The sequence below is a fragment of the Panicum virgatum genome, chromosome 9K (genome assembly GCF_016808335.1).
Source record: "Panicum virgatum strain AP13 chromosome 9K, P.virgatum_v5, whole genome shotgun sequence".
In the NCBI taxonomy this organism is placed as follows: domain Eukaryota; kingdom Viridiplantae; phylum Streptophyta; class Magnoliopsida; order Poales; family Poaceae; genus Panicum; species Panicum virgatum.
The window spans coordinates 70,165,309-70,185,382 of NC_053144.1; the positions used below are offsets into that span (position 1 = coordinate 70,165,309).

General features: G+C 47.0%; 3 protein-coding genes across 4 annotated transcripts; 1 reads left to right on the top strand and 2 right to left on the bottom strand.

Annotated features, from left to right (window-relative positions):
- The first annotated feature begins 714 nt into the window (after positions 1-714).
- Positions 715-4,881, top strand: LOC120647559 (COP9 signalosome complex subunit 1-like). The gene is made up of 6 exons (XM_039924386.1): positions 715-1,204; positions 1,712-2,032; positions 2,619-2,735; positions 2,822-2,907; positions 4,158-4,392; positions 4,472-4,881. The coding sequence occupies exons 1-6, from the start codon at positions 815-817 to the stop codon at positions 4,649-4,651; spliced, it is 1,329 nt and encodes a 442-aa protein (XP_039780320.1). The 5' UTR covers positions 715-814; the 3' UTR covers positions 4,652-4,881.
- Positions 4,882-7,357: 2,476 nt separating this feature from the next.
- LOC120647560 (RHOMBOID-like protein 2) lies at positions 7,358-10,432 on the bottom strand. The gene is made up of 4 exons (XM_039924388.1): positions 9,939-10,432; positions 8,940-9,103; positions 8,416-8,833; positions 7,358-7,739 (listed from the first exon to the last, which is right to left on the bottom strand). The coding sequence occupies exons 1-4, from the start codon at positions 10,256-10,258 to the stop codon at positions 7,628-7,630; spliced, it is 1,014 nt and encodes a 337-aa protein (XP_039780322.1). The 5' UTR covers positions 10,259-10,432; the 3' UTR covers positions 7,358-7,627.
- A 5,075-nt stretch (positions 10,433-15,507) lies between these two features.
- LOC120647561 lies at positions 15,508-19,948 on the bottom strand. Of its 2 annotated transcripts, none has more exons than XM_039924389.1 (3): positions 19,533-19,948; positions 16,430-16,641; positions 15,508-16,350 (listed from the first exon to the last, which is right to left on the bottom strand). In XM_039924389.1, the coding sequence occupies exons 1-3, from the start codon at positions 19,857-19,859 to the stop codon at positions 15,801-15,803; spliced, it is 1,089 nt and encodes a 362-aa protein (XP_039780323.1). In that variant the 5' UTR covers positions 19,860-19,948; the 3' UTR covers positions 15,508-15,800. The 2 variants fall into 2 exon arrangements, with proteins under 2 accessions (XP_039780323.1, XP_039780324.1); XM_039924390.1 differs by having other exon boundaries at positions 17,333-19,946.
- Positions 19,949-20,074: the final 126 nt, after the last annotated feature.

Consider the following 20,074-nt stretch of genomic DNA (forward strand, 5'->3'; position numbering starts at 1 on the left):
AAATGCCACTTTGCTCGACATATCTGGTCATGCAAAGACTTCATTTTAATTAATCTAATATCTACAAATATACTATGCCTTCAATTATAACCACTAATCCGAACCCTAAGTGCTTACAATAATAAAAAATACTAATCATAAAATTAAACATACAAAAAAAATCTGGAATGACAAAGTTGAGAAATATTAGTTACCTGCGGTTCGGATCCAAAATCCTGCAGGGCTTCGCCGGTTTTTTTACCTCCTTCACCCCTCTCTGGATCTCGTGGGCAGAAAATGAGGACGCAGAAGAAAGGGGCGGAGTTTTATATTTGGGGAGGGAGCCTGCCGCCCCCCTGCCGGGCGGCAGGCCCCCTGCCGCCAACTGGTGGGGCGGCAGGGGGCCTGCCGCCCGGCAGGGGGCGGCAGGCTCCCTCCAAGGACCTCTGCGTAAAACAAATTTATTTTTATTTACATATAGGTTCCTACCGCCTCCCTGCCGGGCGGTAGGAGTATAGAACTGTAAAACCTAAAACCAAAATTATATTTCTGTAATTTTTTTTTGAAAAATACAAAAATAAAAAAGACGCTCAACATACAAGCTGATGGCTACTTTCCAGCCCAATTTCTTAGCAGGCCCACAGTGGCCTACCTCGTTCGGCCCAGACCAAAGCGTTTTTACGGATCTACCCACACTGATCTTATAATTTTAAGCCAAGCCCTCCTCTCCTCTCCTCACTTCTCGGCGCCTTCGCTTCTTCTCCATCTGCTTCCACTCCCCCATCTCCTAGGGTTTTGCTCCAAACCCTAGCTAGCGCCGATCCCCACCCGCTTCATGGACGTCGAGGGCGAGGTCCCCGCCGCGGCGGCGGCCGCGATCGCGAACGGCCTGGGCGGCGGGGAGGAGGCCTCCCCGGCGCCCTTCTCCGCGGAGCAGCTGGACGTGGAGGCCTACGCCGCGCAGTACTCGGGCCGGACCCGCCTCGCGCGCCTCGTCTTCGTCGCCGACCGGTGCGGGGTGGAGGCGATGCAGCTCGAGGCGCTGCGGATGGCCTACGACGAGATCAAGAGGGGAGAAGACGTGCAGCTCCACCGCGACGTCGCCCTCAAAATCAACGGCCGCCTCGGCCCCCGGTATGGGCTCGACCAGGCCTGGGTGGATACCGTCAGCCGCCGTGCCGAGCAGCGCAAGGAGAAGCTCGAGAACGAGCTCAACGGCTACAGAGTGCGGAATCTCTGCTCCCCTTTTCTCTTACCTGCTTAGATTACGAGTCAGTGCCTGGTACATCTAGTTTGAGTCCATTCGGGGCAATGCCATGGTATTTCCTTGTTAGTGATTGTGCTTAATTTTGCATAGTTTGAGGCTACATGGATGACGTAGTGTGTACCCTAGTTTGGTATAGTGTACTGACTTCTAAGCAGAGGCCTGTGAATTCGTTTGTATGAATGCTGAGCGTTGCTAACTATATGTCAAACATTGCATTTCTTGCTCCTGCAAGTTTTGCTATCTTGTGATTGCAAGAGATTTTTGGAATTTATCTACCATTCGACATATCGCACATTCATTGAAACTGTTTGCCATATACGAAGTTTGTTGTGATTTTTGCTGCATATTTGGTCTTGTTGGGCATAACCTGTTCTAAGGTGAAGAGATGCTTATCAACCAAATTGTCTTGTGTGTCTGTTAATTCATTCACTTAACTTTCCACTTATGTTCGTTCTCTTACTGCAGACTAACCTGATCAAAGAGAGCATCAGAATGGGTTACAATGACATTGGTGATTTCTTCTATGCTCATGGCCAACTTTCAGATGCCTTCAAAAGCTACATCAGGACACGAGATTACTGTACCACTTCCAAGCATATAGTTCAGATGTGCATGAACGTGATTCTGGTTAGCATTGAGCTGGGGCAGTTTGCACATGTTTCAAACTATGTCAGTAAAGCAGAGCAAACCCCAGACTCTTTGGATCCTATCATTGTCGCAAAGCTGCGTGCAGCTGCAGGATTAGCCAATTTGGAAACAAAGAAATACAAACTTGCTGCTCGTAAGGTTAGTCATCTGGAATTCCCCTCCGGTGCTCATTTTTTTCGTGATGACCTTTATTAGACGCTTAAAATGTTAAGTCAATTCTCTGGACATAATATTCTCTACCAAAAAAAAACCCAGCTTGCAAGTCATTTTTTTGCCTCGTGCTCATGGAATCCAGCATTACTTTATTAGGATCTTTATATTTTTATATACTGGTATTGCTGTATCTTGCTTGTGTGGTTCTTATGTATGCTACCTGTAAGTACCCTAGTTTTAATGTAGCTAAATAAGATCTGGATGGGTCTACCTCTACTTTGTCCATATAGACAATCTGGCTGTTTCGTTCTGTTCCATTACATTTCTATGGAGCTTTACCTAAATATAAACCAGGTTGATCCATTCTACTTGAATTTTGTTAGCATTAAATGCTGTAGACAATGTAATCATTATTAGTATTCCTCCCAGAAATGTGAAATTGGTTATTGACATAATCGTGTTGTCCTACGACTTGTAGTTCTATCATTTCTGTCCAGAAATGTGAAGTTTGTTGATCTATTTTTTCATCTACTATGTAGAGCTTCTTACCAAGTTATGCTTTCTCCTCTAGTTTGTTGAGACAGGAATTGAACTAGGAAATAACTACTCTGAAGTCATAGCTCCGCAAGATGTGGCTGTCTATGGTGCCCTTTGTGCACTTGCTTCTTTTGATCGTTCAGACCTGAAGGTTCACCTTTTCTGCATTACTTATTTTCTGGTGGATCGTTCTACTTATACTGTTCTCAAGATGTGATTGCTTGTGTATTTTTATAGAGCAAAGTCATTGACAATATTAACTTCCGTAACTTTCTGGAGCTGGTGCCTGAAGTAAGGGAGCTGGTTAATGATTTTTATGCAAGGTATGATGCTAATCGGACTATCCGTATGTATTATTGACCATCTCCATCTTATCAGGGTGTTGGCTGTTCTTGCACTTATGTATCTTGTGGAATACTCTGCTGCAATGTATGTAATGTGAAAATTATGACTGCGTGGTTCATTAATCATTGAAGATATATTTCTATTTCAAGTAGGCGCTGTAGGATTGCTTTTTGGCTAATCAGAAACATCCGAGTTATATATATTTTTTCATCTCCATTTTAGTGAGCGATGGAAAATCAAAACCAGTGAAAACTTAACTTCTTAGGTAATACCATACCACAAGTTAAGAGTGGCAGTGAATTTCAGCGTCCAAGCGACTCATATTCAATTTGTCTCTAGCTTTTCTACACCACTTTTCTTTTCTATAGAAAGGACTCTAGAATATATACGAGTTATGTTTAGTTGATATTCTCACAATTGATTTCCTCTTGATAAATCTTTTGTACATTATATTTAGAATAGATAGATCTAAAGAGAGGCCAACCCCACCTTGTATTGCACCATAAAACATAGCTGTATGGGAACATAGTTGTACATTATAACCAATTGTGTTTAGCAGTGAATGGGAGGTGGCCAACCCCACCTTGTAGCACCAATAGCTGTATGCAGCCTCCGAAGGTCTCAACAATTACAAAATATCAATAACTGTGATGTAAAGTGAGGCACTCACAAATATGCATATGAGTGCCATTTATATCATTTATTGTTCCGTAGGTTGAGTTACTTCCAGTTTGAACTTGAGAACGATGGAAGGAGATTATGTGACTTGAAGAAGCAACTTAATGGGTTCCTCGAGGAGAATTAACATGTCTGTTCCCTCGGACTGCTATTTATTATGTCCACCTATAGAATTTCTAGAGGTGCCAGATTTGCCTGTTAAACTGTGAAATTGAATTCTGTGATTAAATCCATAAGATGAGTTGTGTCCTTGATAGCATCCCTTAGCAAGTTGCTATTTAGAAAACAGAATATATTATCGTGACTTTGGGTCATAATCTCAGATTGTGTGGGTCAAGAAACCTTATTGTAGTGAAATGTTGCTTGGTGTATCCTGGCTGAGCTACTCAGTGCAAGGAGCCAAGGACAGCACACTCTACCATTTCCAAAAGTTGTGTTTCAAGCCTTTCCAATTATGTGCAACAGTCCATACACGGTGCCAGGATGAGCTATGTTTTGTTTTAAACTTTTTTTGTTAACTATTCTAATTTTGGAAATTGCCATATTTCAGTCGCTATGGATCATGCTTGGGGCATCTTGAGAAGCTAAAGCCGAACCTGCTACTGGATATTCATCTGCATGAGCATGTAGAGACTCTGTACACAGATATTCGCCACAAAGCTATCATACAGTACACACTCCCATTTATTTCTGTTGATCTCAACACAATGGCAACTGCCTTCAAGACTTCTGTGTCCATGCTGGAGAAAGAGCTGGCTGCTCTGATCACCGAGAACAAAATACAGGTTTTTTTAGAACTCTGAAGTTGCCCATTCTGAGATTTGTGTATATACTGTGTGTTGCTTCTAACTGAAATCTTTGCAGGCCCGGATAGACTCCCACAACAAGATTCTTTACGCAAGGCATGCTGACCAGAGAAACACAACTTTCCAACGTGTCCTCCAGACTGGCAATGAGTTCGAGAGAGATGTCAAGTCTATGCTTCTGCGAGCCAACCTCCTCAAGCATGAGTACAACCAGAGGACCGGAACAAGGAAGATGTGAAGTTGTGAGCATCAGCGCTAGACATTGCTGTCTGCCTCTTCTTTTGGAAATATTTGTTTTGCTGAAATGTCTTGTTGAGGTTTGGATGGTTGAGCATCTGGAGATTTGATGATCCGTCATGCTCATTTTGCGGGCAAGAACTACTTTGAACTCTTAATGCTTTGGAGGTGGTACATATGAGACGAGACAGTATCATTCGGTGGTTTTTAAATTAAACTTATCTTGCTATAGTGTTCAACCTTCCAACACACACATCATTGGGATATCCACCCTAAAGAAGTCGGTGCTGCCCGAGACTTTCCATAATACACCTGTTCTTGGTAAGCAATGAAGAGAAGATCAATCAATCCATGTACGAGCACTTAAGGGTATCATTGTACAGTTCCCACGAATGCCAGTCCACCAGATGACTCGTTGACCCACTCCTAAAGAAAGAGGAGCTCCAAACAGTAAGTCCAAAAATGAAAAAGAACTTTGCGCGATAAGAAGCACAGGACTGAGAAAAAGAGACAACGCAAAACTACATCACAGGATGGCACAAGTAGCGCATACTATTTCGGTGGTATATTTGTAAAGATGAACTGCATTTTCCACTGTTATTATTGGTTCTATTATTTCTCTGATCCCTTTAATCTTCTTTTAGTACAAGATACAAGAGGCAGCCACAGGTAGCGGTGGAGCACAAGCACAAGCTGCAGATGGTAGTGTCTCTAGGCAAGGAGTCTGAACCCTGAAGGTTGCAAACTTGCAATGATAATCTTAGCTTCACTCGAATCGAATCTGCAATTACAATCTTCACATTCTCAAATTGATTTTTTTTCTTTTTATTTTATCGGAGGCAAATGGATAAGGACACCTGCAATGGTGTAAAAAAGCAGGCAATAGGCAATAAATACAGTCCTATGACCAGATAGTAAACATTGTGAAAGCAGGTAGTAACTGCTATCGAGTCGTAAGCTTGTGGCCTGGTAGTAAGAATAGAAAATGATTAAATTTTTCTCACTCCTCCGTTTCTCTCTCCAAGACAAGAGCAACTACTGCTGGTGCGATCAACATACAGGGAAGAATGCAACTTCTTATTCGTCATATGTCTGGCTTCACAAAGACCTACTGCCTAGACCTGCTCCTTATTACCTACTCGGTCAAAATACATTGCGTTTGCCCTAATGGTGGACGGGGAGAGGCTCTCGATGAGCCGCAATAGGGAGAGTTCTCTCTCCACCGGCCCACCTAGATGTGTAATATACTGAAAATGCTTAGTATAGGTGCTAGCCAAGTACTCTCTCCGTCCTAATTCAACAGCATGTAGAGGGGCTTGTTTGGCAGGGCTCCAAAACCGGCTCCAGTTGGAGCTCTGCCAAACGGTCCAAGATGGAGCAGCTCCAGGGCAAGGAGCTGAACTTGGAGCCCCTTCCGGCTTCCACTGTGGGGAGGTGGGCTCCTCCCGTCCGTGGACATCCTTGTCCTATAAAGGGAGAGGTTGAAGCAGAAAACTATCCTCGCTCTAACAGCCCTGATCTAATTTCTTGGAAATAGTCCTCTAAAGGTGTGTTCACTGTCAAGAGTGTGTATGATCGGCTGACAAGTGATGATAATGGTACGCCTTTTCCAGAATTAAACTTTTCCCTATAAGATTAAGATCTTTCTCTGGTTAATTGAAAATGGGGCCATACTGACTAAGGATAACATGGTTAAGAGAAAGTGGCAGGGGGATCCTTCCTGTTGTTTTTGTAATAATCTGGAATCCATTTCACATCTTTTCTTCGAATGCCCAGTTGCTCGGGCTATTTGGAGCACTGTGGCTGTGAGTGTTGGAATCTGAGAGCTAGCATCAAGATTAACTTATGTGTTAATTGTTAAAATGAGTGGCCAGCTATGTTTCTGCTGTCAGTGGCTTCAAAACGGACGCCTATGTTTTGTGCAGATTTAACTCTCAAGGTTAATTTGGACCATAACTAGTGTGTTAACTCAGTTGGTTGACTACATTGATCGTAAAAGAATGACAGGCCCCTAAATCGCCAGCAACGGCACTTGCCAGAACTGAAACTGTCCTTAATACTTATGGATGGTTGAGCATCTGGAGATGTAACGATCTGTCATGCTCATATTGTGGGTAAGAATTAGCTTGAACTCTTAATGCTTGGTAGGAGTACATATGAGGTTCAGTCGGTGGCTTTTTGAATTAAACTTATGTTGCGTAGTGTCTCTTTACTTTGGATGCTTCTTGTGATGCAGTGCTGCATCCGTGGGTGAAGATGCCAAATTAAAATTACGGCGCATGTGCGATCTACGCGGTTTGGGGTTTTCAATGCAGTTTTGACTTGATTGGAGACAAGCAGTTTTGACTGCGTCGGGAACTTGGTTTATGGAGTTGCTTACTACTGCTGGTACTAATGAACTGGTTAATCTGGGTCCTCGTACTGCGATGTACTAATTAAGTTTTTTTAGTGAAATAAAGTAGCAGTATGGTGTTGTTTTTATCATGGCAAGCAGTTGGTCAAAATGGAATCCCGTGTCCCCATCCATGGGCATGCATGTGCTATTCGAAGCCGACATGTTCTCAAGAAACATGCTAGTAGTCTACTCTAGTAGTGCAAGGCAACTTGCAGTCTTGCAGAGTGAGAAAGACACTTGGATCTATGTAGTTGCGCGTTGGCGCATTGCTTGTCCACATGTTGGAAGACGATGCGGAGGGACAGATGGATGGGAGATTCCAAACCTCAATAATTGATTGCATTGCATTGCATTGCATTATGTAAAGAATGAATCAAATGGAACAAGAGATAAGATCTGAAGGAGAACTCTACAGCTGACAACCCATCAAAAGAGTGCCTTGGTTTTTCTTTACGCTATCTACAGTGCGGCGGAAGGAACATGGTGTATGTGTGTATGAATGCTGGATGTAGGAAGAAAAAATGGAGGAAATTGAATCTCTGCCGTGTTATATATCACGCATCTTGCTAATCGATGGATTGATCAGTTGGTGCATGTCCATCTGGCGGTGGGCACGCAGCTGAGGTAGTGGCACCAGGAGCAGCTGTCGCTGGCGTTGGAGCCGCGGAAGAGCATCGCCATGCCCACAGCGAATCTGCAAAAGGCAACACAAGATTAATTAAACAACACGGAAAGAATGCATGAGTCGTCGTCCAGCTCGTCGGCTGCGTGCCATTTTATTTATTTATTTGCCAACTTCAACTCATCACCGACACAAACTACTGAATGAACGATCGCGCGCTTAATTAATTATTAGTTGTTCAGAACTCCTCGATCGAGATTTAAAATACAAGAAAGATTTTTTTTTTAATTTAAGAAGATGGTGTGTACAGCATGGTTTGTCAACACGGTGGTGCATCATATCATGTTGGGTAATAGCTGTAGGCTGGAGGACAAAAAAAAAACAGAGAGAATCAAAACACGTTACCCCTGTCCTGTTGTGCTGTGTTGGACGAAGGAAATGGCCAGCTACGCAGGCACAATATGATAATCTAGTAAAATTTTAAGAGAAGAGGGTGTCTCTTTCTCTGTACTATATCGTCGTGCGTGCTACTCATTATCGCTGGCTGCCATCTGATCGTCTTCTCTTTCAGCGCATCCCACTAATCAGCTAGCATACCTAACCCATGCATCTAGCTAAATGGTCAGTGCTTGGTTTCCTTGTCAAGTAACACTCATCAATCACCAGTGACTCGATCGGTGTACGCGTGTGTCCTTGCTGAGAAATTTCAGTCTAACAGAATTGAAAGCACTAATAATTTGTTGCTTACCCGATGACGAGGAGGAGGAGGGCGATGGCCATGAGGATCCACTGGTAGAGCAGGTACTTCCTGGAGGTGCAGGCGCTGCCGGCGGGCATGCCGTAGCGCTCCATCCACCCAAAGTGCGGGCGCATGAGCACCACGAACCCCAGCAGGAAGCCCGTGAGGAAGCCGCCGATGTGGGCGAAGTTGTTGACGTGCGGGAGGATGCCCAGCACCAGGTTCACGGCCACCACGAACAGCAGCGTCAGCACGGCGGCCACCTTGTTGGTGTAGATGGTCCAGTTGGTCAGGAGCTCCGAGAGCATGGCGCCCAGGAGCCCGAACAGGGCGCCGGACGCGCCCACGGAGATGTGGTTGCGGATGAACAGGGAGGACAGGACGCTGCCGCCGAGGCCGGAGAGGTGGTAGACAGCACCAATCCTCACTGCAAATAATTGCATTGGCATCGTTAACATTCCAGGTGTTGCGATTGATCCAAGTGATGATCATCATCATATAAACTGTATTGTACATGTTAGGCGGCTCAGTACCGTATCCGAACTGCTGCTCGAGGCGCATGCCGATGAAGAGGAGGCTCATCATGTTGGCCACCAGGTGCACGACACCGGCGTGCAGCCACATGCTGGAAAGGAGGCGCCAGCCCTGGTGCTCGTGCACCACCTTCTGCCACACAAGGGCCCCAAGCTTGGTGAGCCTGCAAAGCGGCAAGTACAACCGTTAGGCTCAGGCCCCCACCATCTGATCTGATCTGATCTGAATCTGACCCCCACATTCTCATCATACATGCATGTTGTCAGGTAACAAATTAAGCCCAAATGCATGCATGGAACTGTATGTGCCCCACTGCAAACTGCTGACCTGTTTGTGTGACTGAACAATGTGATTGAGCTGACTGATGTGCCCTACTTAATTATACTAGTTTTCTAACAAGTGATGATCTAGTCATACTCCACCAACTCCTGTTGGGGTATAAATTAATAAATCATTTAGTTGGGTTCTGGATCTGAACTAGCTGCTGCAGTGGCAATAGTTCAGAAAGGAAGTATACAACTAAGTAGTACTGTATACAAGTGTGTGTGTGTGTGTGTGTGTCTCGAAAAAAAAAAGGAAACAGAAAAGGCGAAGCAGGAAAACTACTGAAAATTAGCATGCAGGTCATCTCATCTGTACTACTAATTCTGGCTACTAGTTTGGAAAGGTTCTCCGGCCGAGAAGTAAAACAGGATGCAAATTAATTAGACAGCAGGAATACTAATGTCCATGATTAATCTCAAATCTGCGCTGAAAGAGCTCTGATGAGATACTACTGCTAAGAAGAACTTGGCAGGGAAGCAAAGCTAGCAACCAGCAGGTGGGTTCTGCTCTGTTCTGTTCTGTTCTGCTGCATGGACGACAGATAGATCCATGTCCCCCAGCTCATAACTAATGACAGTCCCAGATGACGTACTTATTATGGACAGGAAGAGGAAGAAGAGAAGCAGTAGAGCAGGCAATGAGGCAAACATAATCTGCAGTATGTATGTACTCACGTGGCGGAGGATGGTCCGAGGAGCGGGTTCTGGCGCAGCGGCTGGAAGGCGAAGCGGCCGAGGAAGCGTCCGATGCACTTGCCGTCTCTGGCGGTGGTGTGGGCGGGGCAGTTGTTGACGTACATGGTGACGACGAAGACGGTGATGTTGGCGACGAAGAAGACGGGCACGATCCACGGCACCCACTCCCGCTCCCCCTCGTGCTGCGGGTACAGCGGCGACGGCACCTTGCCGGCCTCCTTCTTCACGCCGCCCTTCTCCACGTCCCCGCGCGTCGCCATTGGAGACTGCCGTGCTGTGTCGTGATTGGATGGATCCATCGAGAAGCTACAAGCTAGCGGAGGGATCGGAGCTAGCGCTGCAGAGCAATGGAGAGGTAGAGAGATAGAGGTGGTGGATCGGAGTGAGCGAGCGAGGAGGAGAGGAGGACGGCGAGACGAGAGGCGCAGCCGGCGGGGAATAAATAAACGCGCGGGCCGGACGCCGCCTCAGCCTCAGGCTCAGGCGGAGGCGGTGGTTTGTTTCATGAGGGCGGGGCCGGCTGGTGCGGTGCAATCGCAGAGGGCAGGCAAACCGTGTGGAACAAAAAAAAAAAAGGAGACGTGCGGCCGCGGCTGCAGGTAAAAACTTGTCTCACCTGCTGCGGCTGGCTTCTTCTTTTCTTGTTTCACTCGCAAGCAACCAGCTGCTGCTAGCTAGGAGTATTCTTCGTCACTTGACATCATTTTATTCTGCCGGCAACTAGCAGCAGTGTTTTTCTCTCACACTAAATCAACATCAATCATTAGCCACCCAGCAGTACTTTTCTCTCATACTAAATTAGCACCCGCCACAGCCAGTCAAATAGAGTGATGTCGGCTGACTGTTGGATTGGGTCACAAAAATGTAAATTGTCCGTGAAGTAAGAATCTGTACGTAGGTACACCCGGTCGATGTTCACCCCGGCTGTGTCACGCTAACGTTGGCACGCAGAGAATAAAACTGCATGTGCGGTGAATGTCAACTGTTGACTCCTCTAACGGTGGTACACTACTACTAGGCTAGTGCTGTGCTGTGATGAGTGAGTTGAGTCCAGGGCTAATCAATCAATCATGAGAGCGAAGGATTCTCTTCTCTTTTTTTCTTTCTTTCTTCAATATTCGCCGCAGAGAAGAGGAAGATCGAATCATGCATGTATGCAGGAGAAGGTGGCTTGCCGGAGCAAGGCAATTGTTTAATCAGCGGCGATCAATGTGATTAGATCTGGAGCTAGCTAGCTAATCATGCATGCAGGAGTAGTACGCTCTGCTAGTAGTATAGTAAGTAGCAGCAAATTAAAGGGTTGGTTGTTTTAATTGGGAAAATAAAATAATATTCGGGGAAGAAGAGGGTGCATGCTTTTGGCAACCAATAAAGTAGAGGCGCACTCGGTTTCTTGGGCTCTTTTTGGGCGAGATCCTGCTGGCCATACTGTAACTTGGTTGGCAGGCATCGACAGGCAGGGTGTAGGACATGAAGCATGCATCCGATGCCCCTAATCTTCCTTCCTTAAGGAAAAAGCAAGACAGGGAGGGCCTTGTCTGGTGTTAGCTTGTTCACCATCGGCTGCCAAATAAAACAGCTGCCTGCTGCAGCTGGTCTACATTCGACGATACGCGCGAAATTTCAGTCAAATAGGAGATGGAGACCGGACAAGAGCAACCAACCAAACGGAAAGTGGCGTGCAGTTTCTGGGAGCAGAGGAAGGGAGGAAAGCGACCGGAGTCTGGAGCTCCTGGCCTGGGGGCGGCGCGGCCGGATCCGGATGGAGTAGCAGCTCCAGCTGGGGCCTTTGGAGTTGATCTATCTATCTATACTGAACTGAAGCTCGTCGCTTCAAGCAACACACAAATGTCTGGTTCGGTTAATCCTCTTCACAAGGGAATTAAAAAGGATTGCAAGTGTTGATTGAGGGAGATTTTGATTTGTTGGGGGATTTAATCCCTCTTGCAACCGAACGAGACCTTATTTGAATGGCCAGCCAGAGAAGAGCCGCGCGCGATCATCATAGAGATTAATAATAAGATGGGAACCAACAATCATTAGGAGACTGGACACTGGTCGAATGGGCAGGAAGGAAGGTATGCTAGCTGCCGAGCGAGTGAGCGATCGCTGCCACATGTATGTAGTATCTGCATGGATGCAAGGAACAGCTACAGCTGGTGGCCGGGGGTGGCGTCGTGCAGGGTTTTCACTTTGATTCGGTGTACGCGGGCGCGCCGTTTGGCCTGCGTTGCCGATTCGGTTGGTGCGCCGCCGCGCCGAGCTGGGATGCATGGCCACGCCGCCGCCGGGCTGGCCGGCGGCCATGTGCTGCGGATGATCCATCCATCCCGGCGGGCTCCATTGCCGTCGCATCACAATCATCTACTTTATTATACTAAATAAATAAAATGGCAATCTTGCGAGCGAGGGCTTAATGAATTTGGCCGACTACTAGCTTGTTGTTCATGCGATGATGCCAGCCTACAGTGGATGGACGGACTAGCACTAGCAGCGTGCCATGCGACCCTAGCTAAATAAATGCCCACAATATTCTGCCTCGTATGCTATATATATGATTGAGGCCTAAACATATAGTTCTGGAGTAGTATGGTTACTGTTCTCTCGCGTACGATTCGAATCACTCTGCTTGTTTAATGCATGGCCGTGTTTGGTTAGATTGCATGGAAATTTTTTCCATCTTTGACCACTAATTTAGAGTATCAAATGAAGTCTAATTACAAAACCACATCCACAATCCCCCGTGTAAATCGCGAGACGAATCTAATGAGGCATTTTACCGCGAGATCAGAGGATGGTTACGGTAGCATTACTGTAGCAAATCATTAATTAATTACCGTCATTAAATTCATCTCGAAAAGTTACATCCGTCCCTGAAAAGATTTTGCAAATAGACTCATTTAGTGCTCCATGCATACGAGATTCTCTTCTCGAAAAATGCGTGCGAAAAACTTCCTCAATAACCAAACGCGGCCCATGTTTACGAACCACCTTCAAAAAATAAGCAGGGGTACATACATGTAGGTTTACAGTTCAAATCTATATCTATATCTATACTATAAAGATCGAAAACAATTGAAAATTTTTCTCACTCATATCGGGCCCACCTTACCCCTTATAATGGACCCACTTGTCAGGTGGTTGAGAGGTGGGAGGGGGTGAAGACCCATGAAAACAGCGAGTTAAAAGCACATTTCTGCCGAATACATATTATTTTTGTCACCACGTGATTTCAACCCGCCCGCTGTACCCGTCCGAAATATCGGATTAGTTGGCGCCCGCGCTCGGCTCCCCGTGTTGGGCCGCCGCCGCCGCCGCCGCCGCCTGCGCGCTTGAGGTCGCCTCCTGGGTCTACCACGTCGCGCTTGGTCTGCATGCTCTACGGAGGAGCAGGTAGGGGAGGGCGGAGGGGGCGAGGGCGGGGAGTAGAAGGCCGCGGCGGTGGTGTCGTGCTCGATCTGCCTCGAAAAAGTGGTCGCCGGCGGCAGCGAGGAGAGGTCCACCGCGAGGCTGCAGTGCGGCCACGAATTCCACATCGGTGAGCGGCTTCGTTGCATGCAGATCTCACGCTCGTTTCTTGATTGTGCCAGCCGTCTTGGGGAGGTGGGTGGGAGCCGGCGTAGGGAGGCTGCTTCTTGAATTCTTGCGGTGGGACAATTTTGGGGTTCTGTTAGCGGGACTAGAATTGGGAAAAATCAGAATTTAGGGATGGATGTCAGCTAAGAAGATGATCTGAATGAACACGTGTGATAAGTTTTAGCCGAATTACAATCTTTAACTACTGGTTTTGATGAAAATTGCATATTTGGGGTTTAATATTGTTGGTTGTCTTTGGGTTATGCCGTGGAATTCATATAGCAATAATACCATATGCTGCGATTATGGTTGTACGTGGTAGGAGCATGGCCTTTGATCTATCTTCGCTGATATTTGGTCCAGGCTTTATCAGTTAGCAAATCGTCTGTCGATAGCTGCTGCGCATGTTTCCTGTGTATGTCTGTTCAATTACCAGGTAGCACACAACATTAGTGGGAAAGAGTGTGATATTTCAGAGTACAGATTAGAGGTAAGCTTATATGAAAAAGGATATGTAAGCAGCTACAGATAAAAGGTATCTGAAATAGGAAAGGACACCACACCACCATCAGCAGAGCAAGTTTTACCATAGAATATGTATAAACTAGATTGATTCAACTGCCTCCCGGCAGAGCAAGTTTTACCATAGAATATGTAAACTAGATTGATTCACTGCCTCCCTATCAGATAAATACAAATCACTTTGCTTGAGGACCATGTAAGTAAAAGTTGACACTAAGAAACTGAAATTTATTGCTAGCGAGATTATGCATATATATAACTTGTTTTCTTTATGCTTCTCAGGACACTAATCAGGCCAAAATGAATTAGTTATTTTCTTAGATAATTGCTAGACATGCTGGCATATTTAGGAGGGGAAGAGTCACTATCCTTTTCAAGACACTGATCTTGATGACTTAATGCAGCCACTTAAAAAGTTAATTGATGAGTCTTATTAATTGTTTACAGAATGCAGCGCTCATCCATACTTATTTGAAGATAATGCTTATTGTTCCATACAATTCCTTTGCATAAAACTATGGGCTACCAATTTTGTGGTTGCTTGTCTTGCACGTTTAGTTTACTCATGGCAAAGGTTGCTTAGTCTGAGCTCACTCTACACACATGCTTGCAGTTTTAATGGGAAACATGTTGGTATTTGGAGCCTTACCTTGTCCGTTCTGCTAAAATATGTTGTTTGAAATAATGACATTCCAGTTTAATACCGCAATGTGTCAACAGATGTGCTACGCAAGATATAAAAAATTGTTCAGCTGGTCGCCGCCGCTATGTTTAGAAAATGTGATTCCGTGGGAAAAAGGAATACATATAGTTTTGTTCTCAATTATCCGTTGTAGTTTGTTCCTATTGCATTGGATTTGTGTCCACCTAAGCTACGAGATAGCAGTAACGTTTATCATAATATATATTTAAAATCTATTTAGTATTAATTTAATTAATAATTAATTCAATATACTTAAGAGTTAAAATTTAATTTGATTTTTTAAATTACGTGCGAGTCGCACGTGCGTTTTTTGAAAAAAAGAGAGAGAGTCAAATGCTTATTGGGCTCTATATAAAATCTTAATTTGAATGACGGCCCACAAAGCCCAAAATACTATATGGGCTCAGAAGTTGTCTTTGCCGAAAATAACGCTCGCGGTTGGGCTCTGAAGCGTCGGCCCAAGGCACAATACGAATATCGTCCCGACGGCCCCAGCGCGTGTCGGGCTGACCAGATTGCTCTCTTTTTTGCAGCGGCCTCTCTCCCTTGGGCTTTGGCTGGCCATTTCAGTTCCCAATGATGTGGGATTCCTTCATGTAATTTAGTCAAGTCATTCTATTTCTATATGCTGAGTAAAATAAAACTATTCTACATTTGTTAAAGTTTATAGAGATAAGTAATAGTATATCTGTCATCAAATAAGGATATCTATATTCTATAGATAAATAATGATGGCGGTTTTCCTTCTTTGAAAACATATCTATACTACTGTAGTATCTGATATTGTTCCTTTAAATATGAGAATTCCGAACGAAGAAATAGTACTTTGCAGGCACTGGGACCTTGCATCATCTATATATATCATCGTCATGATCATTACCATCGCTATAATAAACAGCGACAACTAACGAACCGGCCTTACAACAAATGAAACTAATGCACCACGGAGCTAGTACTATACTGGAGTATGTGTACGTTTAAATAAGGGGTTAGCACCCGTCCATGCTTCCCAAGTGTTCTTCTGAAACTGCTGCTCATCATCAGGCGAAGAGGGTCCTGAGGACGGTGTCTCCCAGTCCGGGCACCGACGACAGGAAGTGGCCGGTGCCGGGGAGCTCATGGTAGTTGATCCAGGTGAGGCGGCCGGCCAGGTAGCGCTGCAACACCACGGGGACGAGGCCGTCCTCGTCGCCCTGCCACAGGTGCACGGGGCACGGCGGCTGGGGCAGGCTCATGGGGTCGAACTCCCACTTGCCGAACATGACCATCATGTCCCGGTAGTAGGACTCGTGGATGCCCTGCTGCGTCGCCTGCTCCATCCTTTGCTGGAACGTCCCGTCCGCCTTCATATTGCTCCGGATCTCCGCGTCGCGCTTGTTGGGGAGCGGGGTCGTGCCGGCCACCACCGTCGAAGTGGGCAGCCAGCTCTGCTCCATCCACCAGTGGAGGATGCCCGGGGCGTGGTGCGACACGCGCAGCGCCCACTGGTCGCCCACCTCCTGCTTCGCGTACACCTCCGCCGCCAGGTCCGCCGAGAACCCCGGCCACCAGTAGTTCACCACCGGAGCCATCATCGCCGCCCCAGCGATCCTACATCATCTCATCACATTGGTAAGAGGAGGGTTCTCTCTCTTTCTGTAATCTGCTTAGCTTTATACTAGCTTATTACCTGTCGGGGATGTACTTGAGGGCGCCCCAGACGGCATGGCAGCCGAGGGAGATGCCGATCAGGTAGAACTTGGGGCCGAGCCCCAGCGCGTCGGCGAGCTCCTCCACGTCCAGCGCCGCGCTCTTCACGGAGCGGTTGGGGTTGGGGTCGCTCTGCCCGTACCCGGCGCGATCAAAGCCCACCATGTACACGCCCAGCTCTTCGGCCACTTCCTGAAAGTTTTCCACATTATTAGAAATTTAGAATTCAGACTAGTGTTGAAAAACAGTAGAATTCAAAGTTCGTTGAAACATCACACTATCACAGTACATCGCATTGTAGAGTGTTGACACATCAACAGCACAAAGAACTTTCAAGGGCACTGTTCACCCGCAGTATGATGTGTCAGTTTGACAGGTATGCGTTCTGATTATTAGTCATCATCAGATTTACTGATTAGGTTCGTTTGGACCTAGCTTTCCCTCTGATTAAAAGTCTCTGCTTTAGCTAGAATTGCAATTCATTTCGACCGACAGAAATGAGAAATTAATTGGTATGTAGCGACTTTCCAGCTGCTCAAAAGTGGATGCAGAGGAGGGATGCCATGAAATAAATCAACAATTGTTGTACACTACATCTGAATATCTCATACTACACTACAGTGCTAAAAGCCAATGTGCTGCCTGGAAGTGAGTTGTCAGCAGCTGAGAAAATCGCATTTCCCCGATCCACAATTTAACCCCTACAACGAGGATGATACTACTGCAACCTATCCATGACGCGTTCGTGTGATCCTACAAACTGCATAATTCGTACACAATGCAGCAGCTAATTTGCCCAACGCATTGTCCAGGAACAATTGAACAAGAATGGGGGGGGGGGGGGGGGGGGGGGGGGGGGGGAGCACTCGGTCGGCGTACTAACCGGCGCGGCGCGGACAGTGTCGAGTCGGGACCCCGTAAATCCATGGGAGATGACGACCTTGAAGCGCGCGTCCTCCTTGCGCACCCCGGACTCGGCGTAGGCCAGGTGGCGGCCGTCCCTGAGGCGCACCCTGGGCGCAGTCACCGGCGGCCCCCCCGGCGTCCCGCACGCCCTGGGCGGCGGCACGGCCTGGCGGATCCACCTGCCCAGCGCGCCCACGACGGAGCCCATGGGGAGCCTGGTCTGCCTCTTCCCGGCGCAGCCCAGCACGGGCGCCTTGGCCAGCAGCTCCATGGCGGCGCGGCGGCGGCGGGCGCCCGTGTCGCAACTCGCAACTGCCGAAAGAGACGAGAGGGGATGGATGGGAGGCAAGGCAAACCGGTGTCTCTGGACCAAGGTTTTTTTTCCGACCGGTTAACCCAAACCGGCCGGCCACCGGTTCCGGTTTACCGGACCGGTTGGACCGATAACCGGTGAAAACCGATTGAATTCAAATCTAAATTCAAATAAATTCAAAAGCTCCCGTGCAACCGGTTCCGACCGGTTTACCGGTCGGTTTTACCGGTTTATCGGTCGGTTTGACCGGTTTGAATTCAAATCTAAATTCAAAAGCTCCCGTGCAACTGGTTTACCGGCCGGTTTGACCGGTGGGTCTTAATGGGCCGGCCCATTTTTTTATTTTTCTTTTTTGATTTAACTTTAAATCCCTGCAAACTATAATAAATGAACGGATTTTTGAGAAAATTTGATACCATTAGATTCATCGCAACTTGAAGTATTTTTAGGAATTTTTCATTTTTTGAATTTAAATTTAAATTTTGAATTTTAGCTGTACTGTCGAAACCGGAACCGGTCCGGTTCCCACCGGTTTGGTGAACCCTGCTCTGGACTGGCTCGCTGGCAGCGATTACTCCTGCTAATTAATTAATCAATTACTCCCTCCTTCCCCGTTTATAAGGCATACACGTATATCAAGATTCAAATCTTCTCATCTTTGACCAATAATTTGACTATTAAATTTTTATTTTTATAATGCAAATTTCATATGATTGGATTCATAATCAAACATAGTTTACAATGATTATAAGTTTATAATCAAAAGTGATATAATATATGATAAATAAATGGTCAAAGTATTGTTTAGAAGACTGTGTCATGTTCCACCATGCCTTATAAACGGGAAAGGAGGGAGTAATTTGGGCGGCGAAACGTGAGATCCGGCCTCGGTTGCCGTGGCGCGGCTGCCATTTCCTCTTTCTCCACGGAGCGGACAGCTTGCAGATCATCTAGAACACGAGCACCGACGGCTGAAGGAGAGTTTTATGGTATTAAATATTATTATTTTTATTGACGTGGTAAGGAGGGAAGGTGAATTTCAACCCATTAGCAGGGCTAGCAGGCAGGCTCCAAAATTGCCATTTGTCCATTACTAGCAACATGTATGCGGGCATGCATCTATCGAAATTTGCAAGATGGATGTTGGATGCGTGCGCGCATGCTCATCTTCTTGTGCTGCTCCGACCCCGTTCTAGAAGACTAGATCCTGTCTCCCGGCCACAAGGCTGTAAAGAAGTACGGCGAAAGCAAAGGGGGCACAGATTATTCCATCCCAATCCTTGTGAACAAGAGGATCCTATGACTCGGTCTAGCAGCCTGCAGGCTGCAGCTGGCCGGTAGTCCTAGAAAATATTGGTTTAGAACGAAATATCTCCCTTTTTTTTCTTTCGGTTGTTCCATGCATCATGTTCCAAGCTAGCTAACGGCAACTAATAATAACTTGACCGACCAACCATCAACGTCTTGGAGAAAGCTTGAGAGGTTCATACAAGAAGCAAGGTAGTATGAGAAGGTGGGACGGATAGATAATTCGGCAGGCCATGCATGCCAGAGAAAACGGTGGTTGACCTACCCAACGAATCCCTTGCCTGGCTAGCTGCAAGTGCCCAAGTCCACGTCTGAAGCTAGCTGTGCGGCACCAGGACGCTTCTCTCCAAAGAAAGAAAGGAAAAAAAAAACCGGGACACCGACAGTTCCTCCACCTCTCTTCCGTTCCATCTCGCCCGAGAATATTGCTCGCTTAAGCAACCTAATTACCGCACTAGTAACTATCTCTACTGGAGTACAACAGTAATTTTATTTTGCAGTTTTGTTCACATACTAGTTATTAAGCAACTGATAATTAATTTGTATCTATGTATACCTGCGAGGGTCTGACGGTGTCCTCGCGTGATCCGGTGAAGCCGTGCGAGAAGACGACCTTGAAGCGCGCCTTGTCCTTGGGCACGCCGGCCTCGCAGTAGGCGAGGTGGCGGCCGTCGCGGAGGCGGAGCCTGGGCGCCGTCACGGGCGGGCCGCCGTCGGTGCCGCACACCCTGGGCGGCGGCGGCTGCGGCTGGACGGTGCGGGAGAGCCAGCCCGCGAGGGAGCTCAGCATGGCCGCGGCCGGCGCCGGGGTCACCGCGTCGGCGGCGCCCCGCTTGGGGACGCCCTCCTCGTCCCACACCTGCGGCATCGAGGTCACCCACATGCTTGCTTGCCCTTTAGCTATGCTAGCTGGCTGCTGGTGATGGCCGGTGGTGGTCTCTCTCTGCCGTGCCGCCGTGAGGTAGGCCGCTGCTTATAATATCCCCATATACATAGGGAGGCTGGAGCCGGGTCGGGGTCAGAGGTTGGTGGGTGGGCCACCGCCGGCACGAGCTCTCCTCCTCCAGTAAAGGCAGGCAACCCAAGACTTGATCTCTG

Coding starts and splice junctions, on each gene's coding strand:
- LOC120647559 (XM_039924386.1), top strand. CDS start 815: ATGGACGTCGAGGGCGAGGTCCCCGCCGCGGCGGCGGCCGCGATCGCG. Junction 2,736..2,821: donor TTGATCGTTCAGACCTGAAG/GTTCACCTTTTC, acceptor GTATTTTTATAG/AGCAAAGTCATTGACAATAT. Junction 4,393..4,471: donor TCACCGAGAACAAAATACAG/GTTTTTTTAGAA, acceptor AAATCTTTGCAG/GCCCGGATAGACTCCCACAA.
- LOC120647560 (XM_039924388.1), bottom strand. CDS start 10,258: ATGGATCCATCCAATCACGACACAGCACGGCAGTCTCCAATGGCGACG. Junction 9,104..9,938: donor CTCGGACCATCCTCCGCCAC/GTGAGTACATAC, acceptor GCCGCTTTGCAG/GCTCACCAAGCTTGGGGCCC. Junction 8,834..8,939: donor CGAGCAGCAGTTCGGATACG/GTACTGAGCCGC, acceptor AATTATTTGCAG/TGAGGATTGGTGCTGTCTAC.
- LOC120647561 (XM_039924389.1), bottom strand. CDS start 19,859: ATGTGGGTGACCTCGATGCCGCAGGTGTGGGACGAGGAGGGCGTCCCC. Junction 16,642..19,532: donor ACACCGTCAGACCCTCGCAG/GTATACATAGAT, acceptor GAAAACTTTCAG/GAAGTGGCCGAAGAGCTGGG. Junction 16,351..16,429: donor CTCAAGTACATCCCCGACAG/GTAATAAGCTAG, acceptor GAGATGATGTAG/GATCGCTGGGGCGGCGATGA.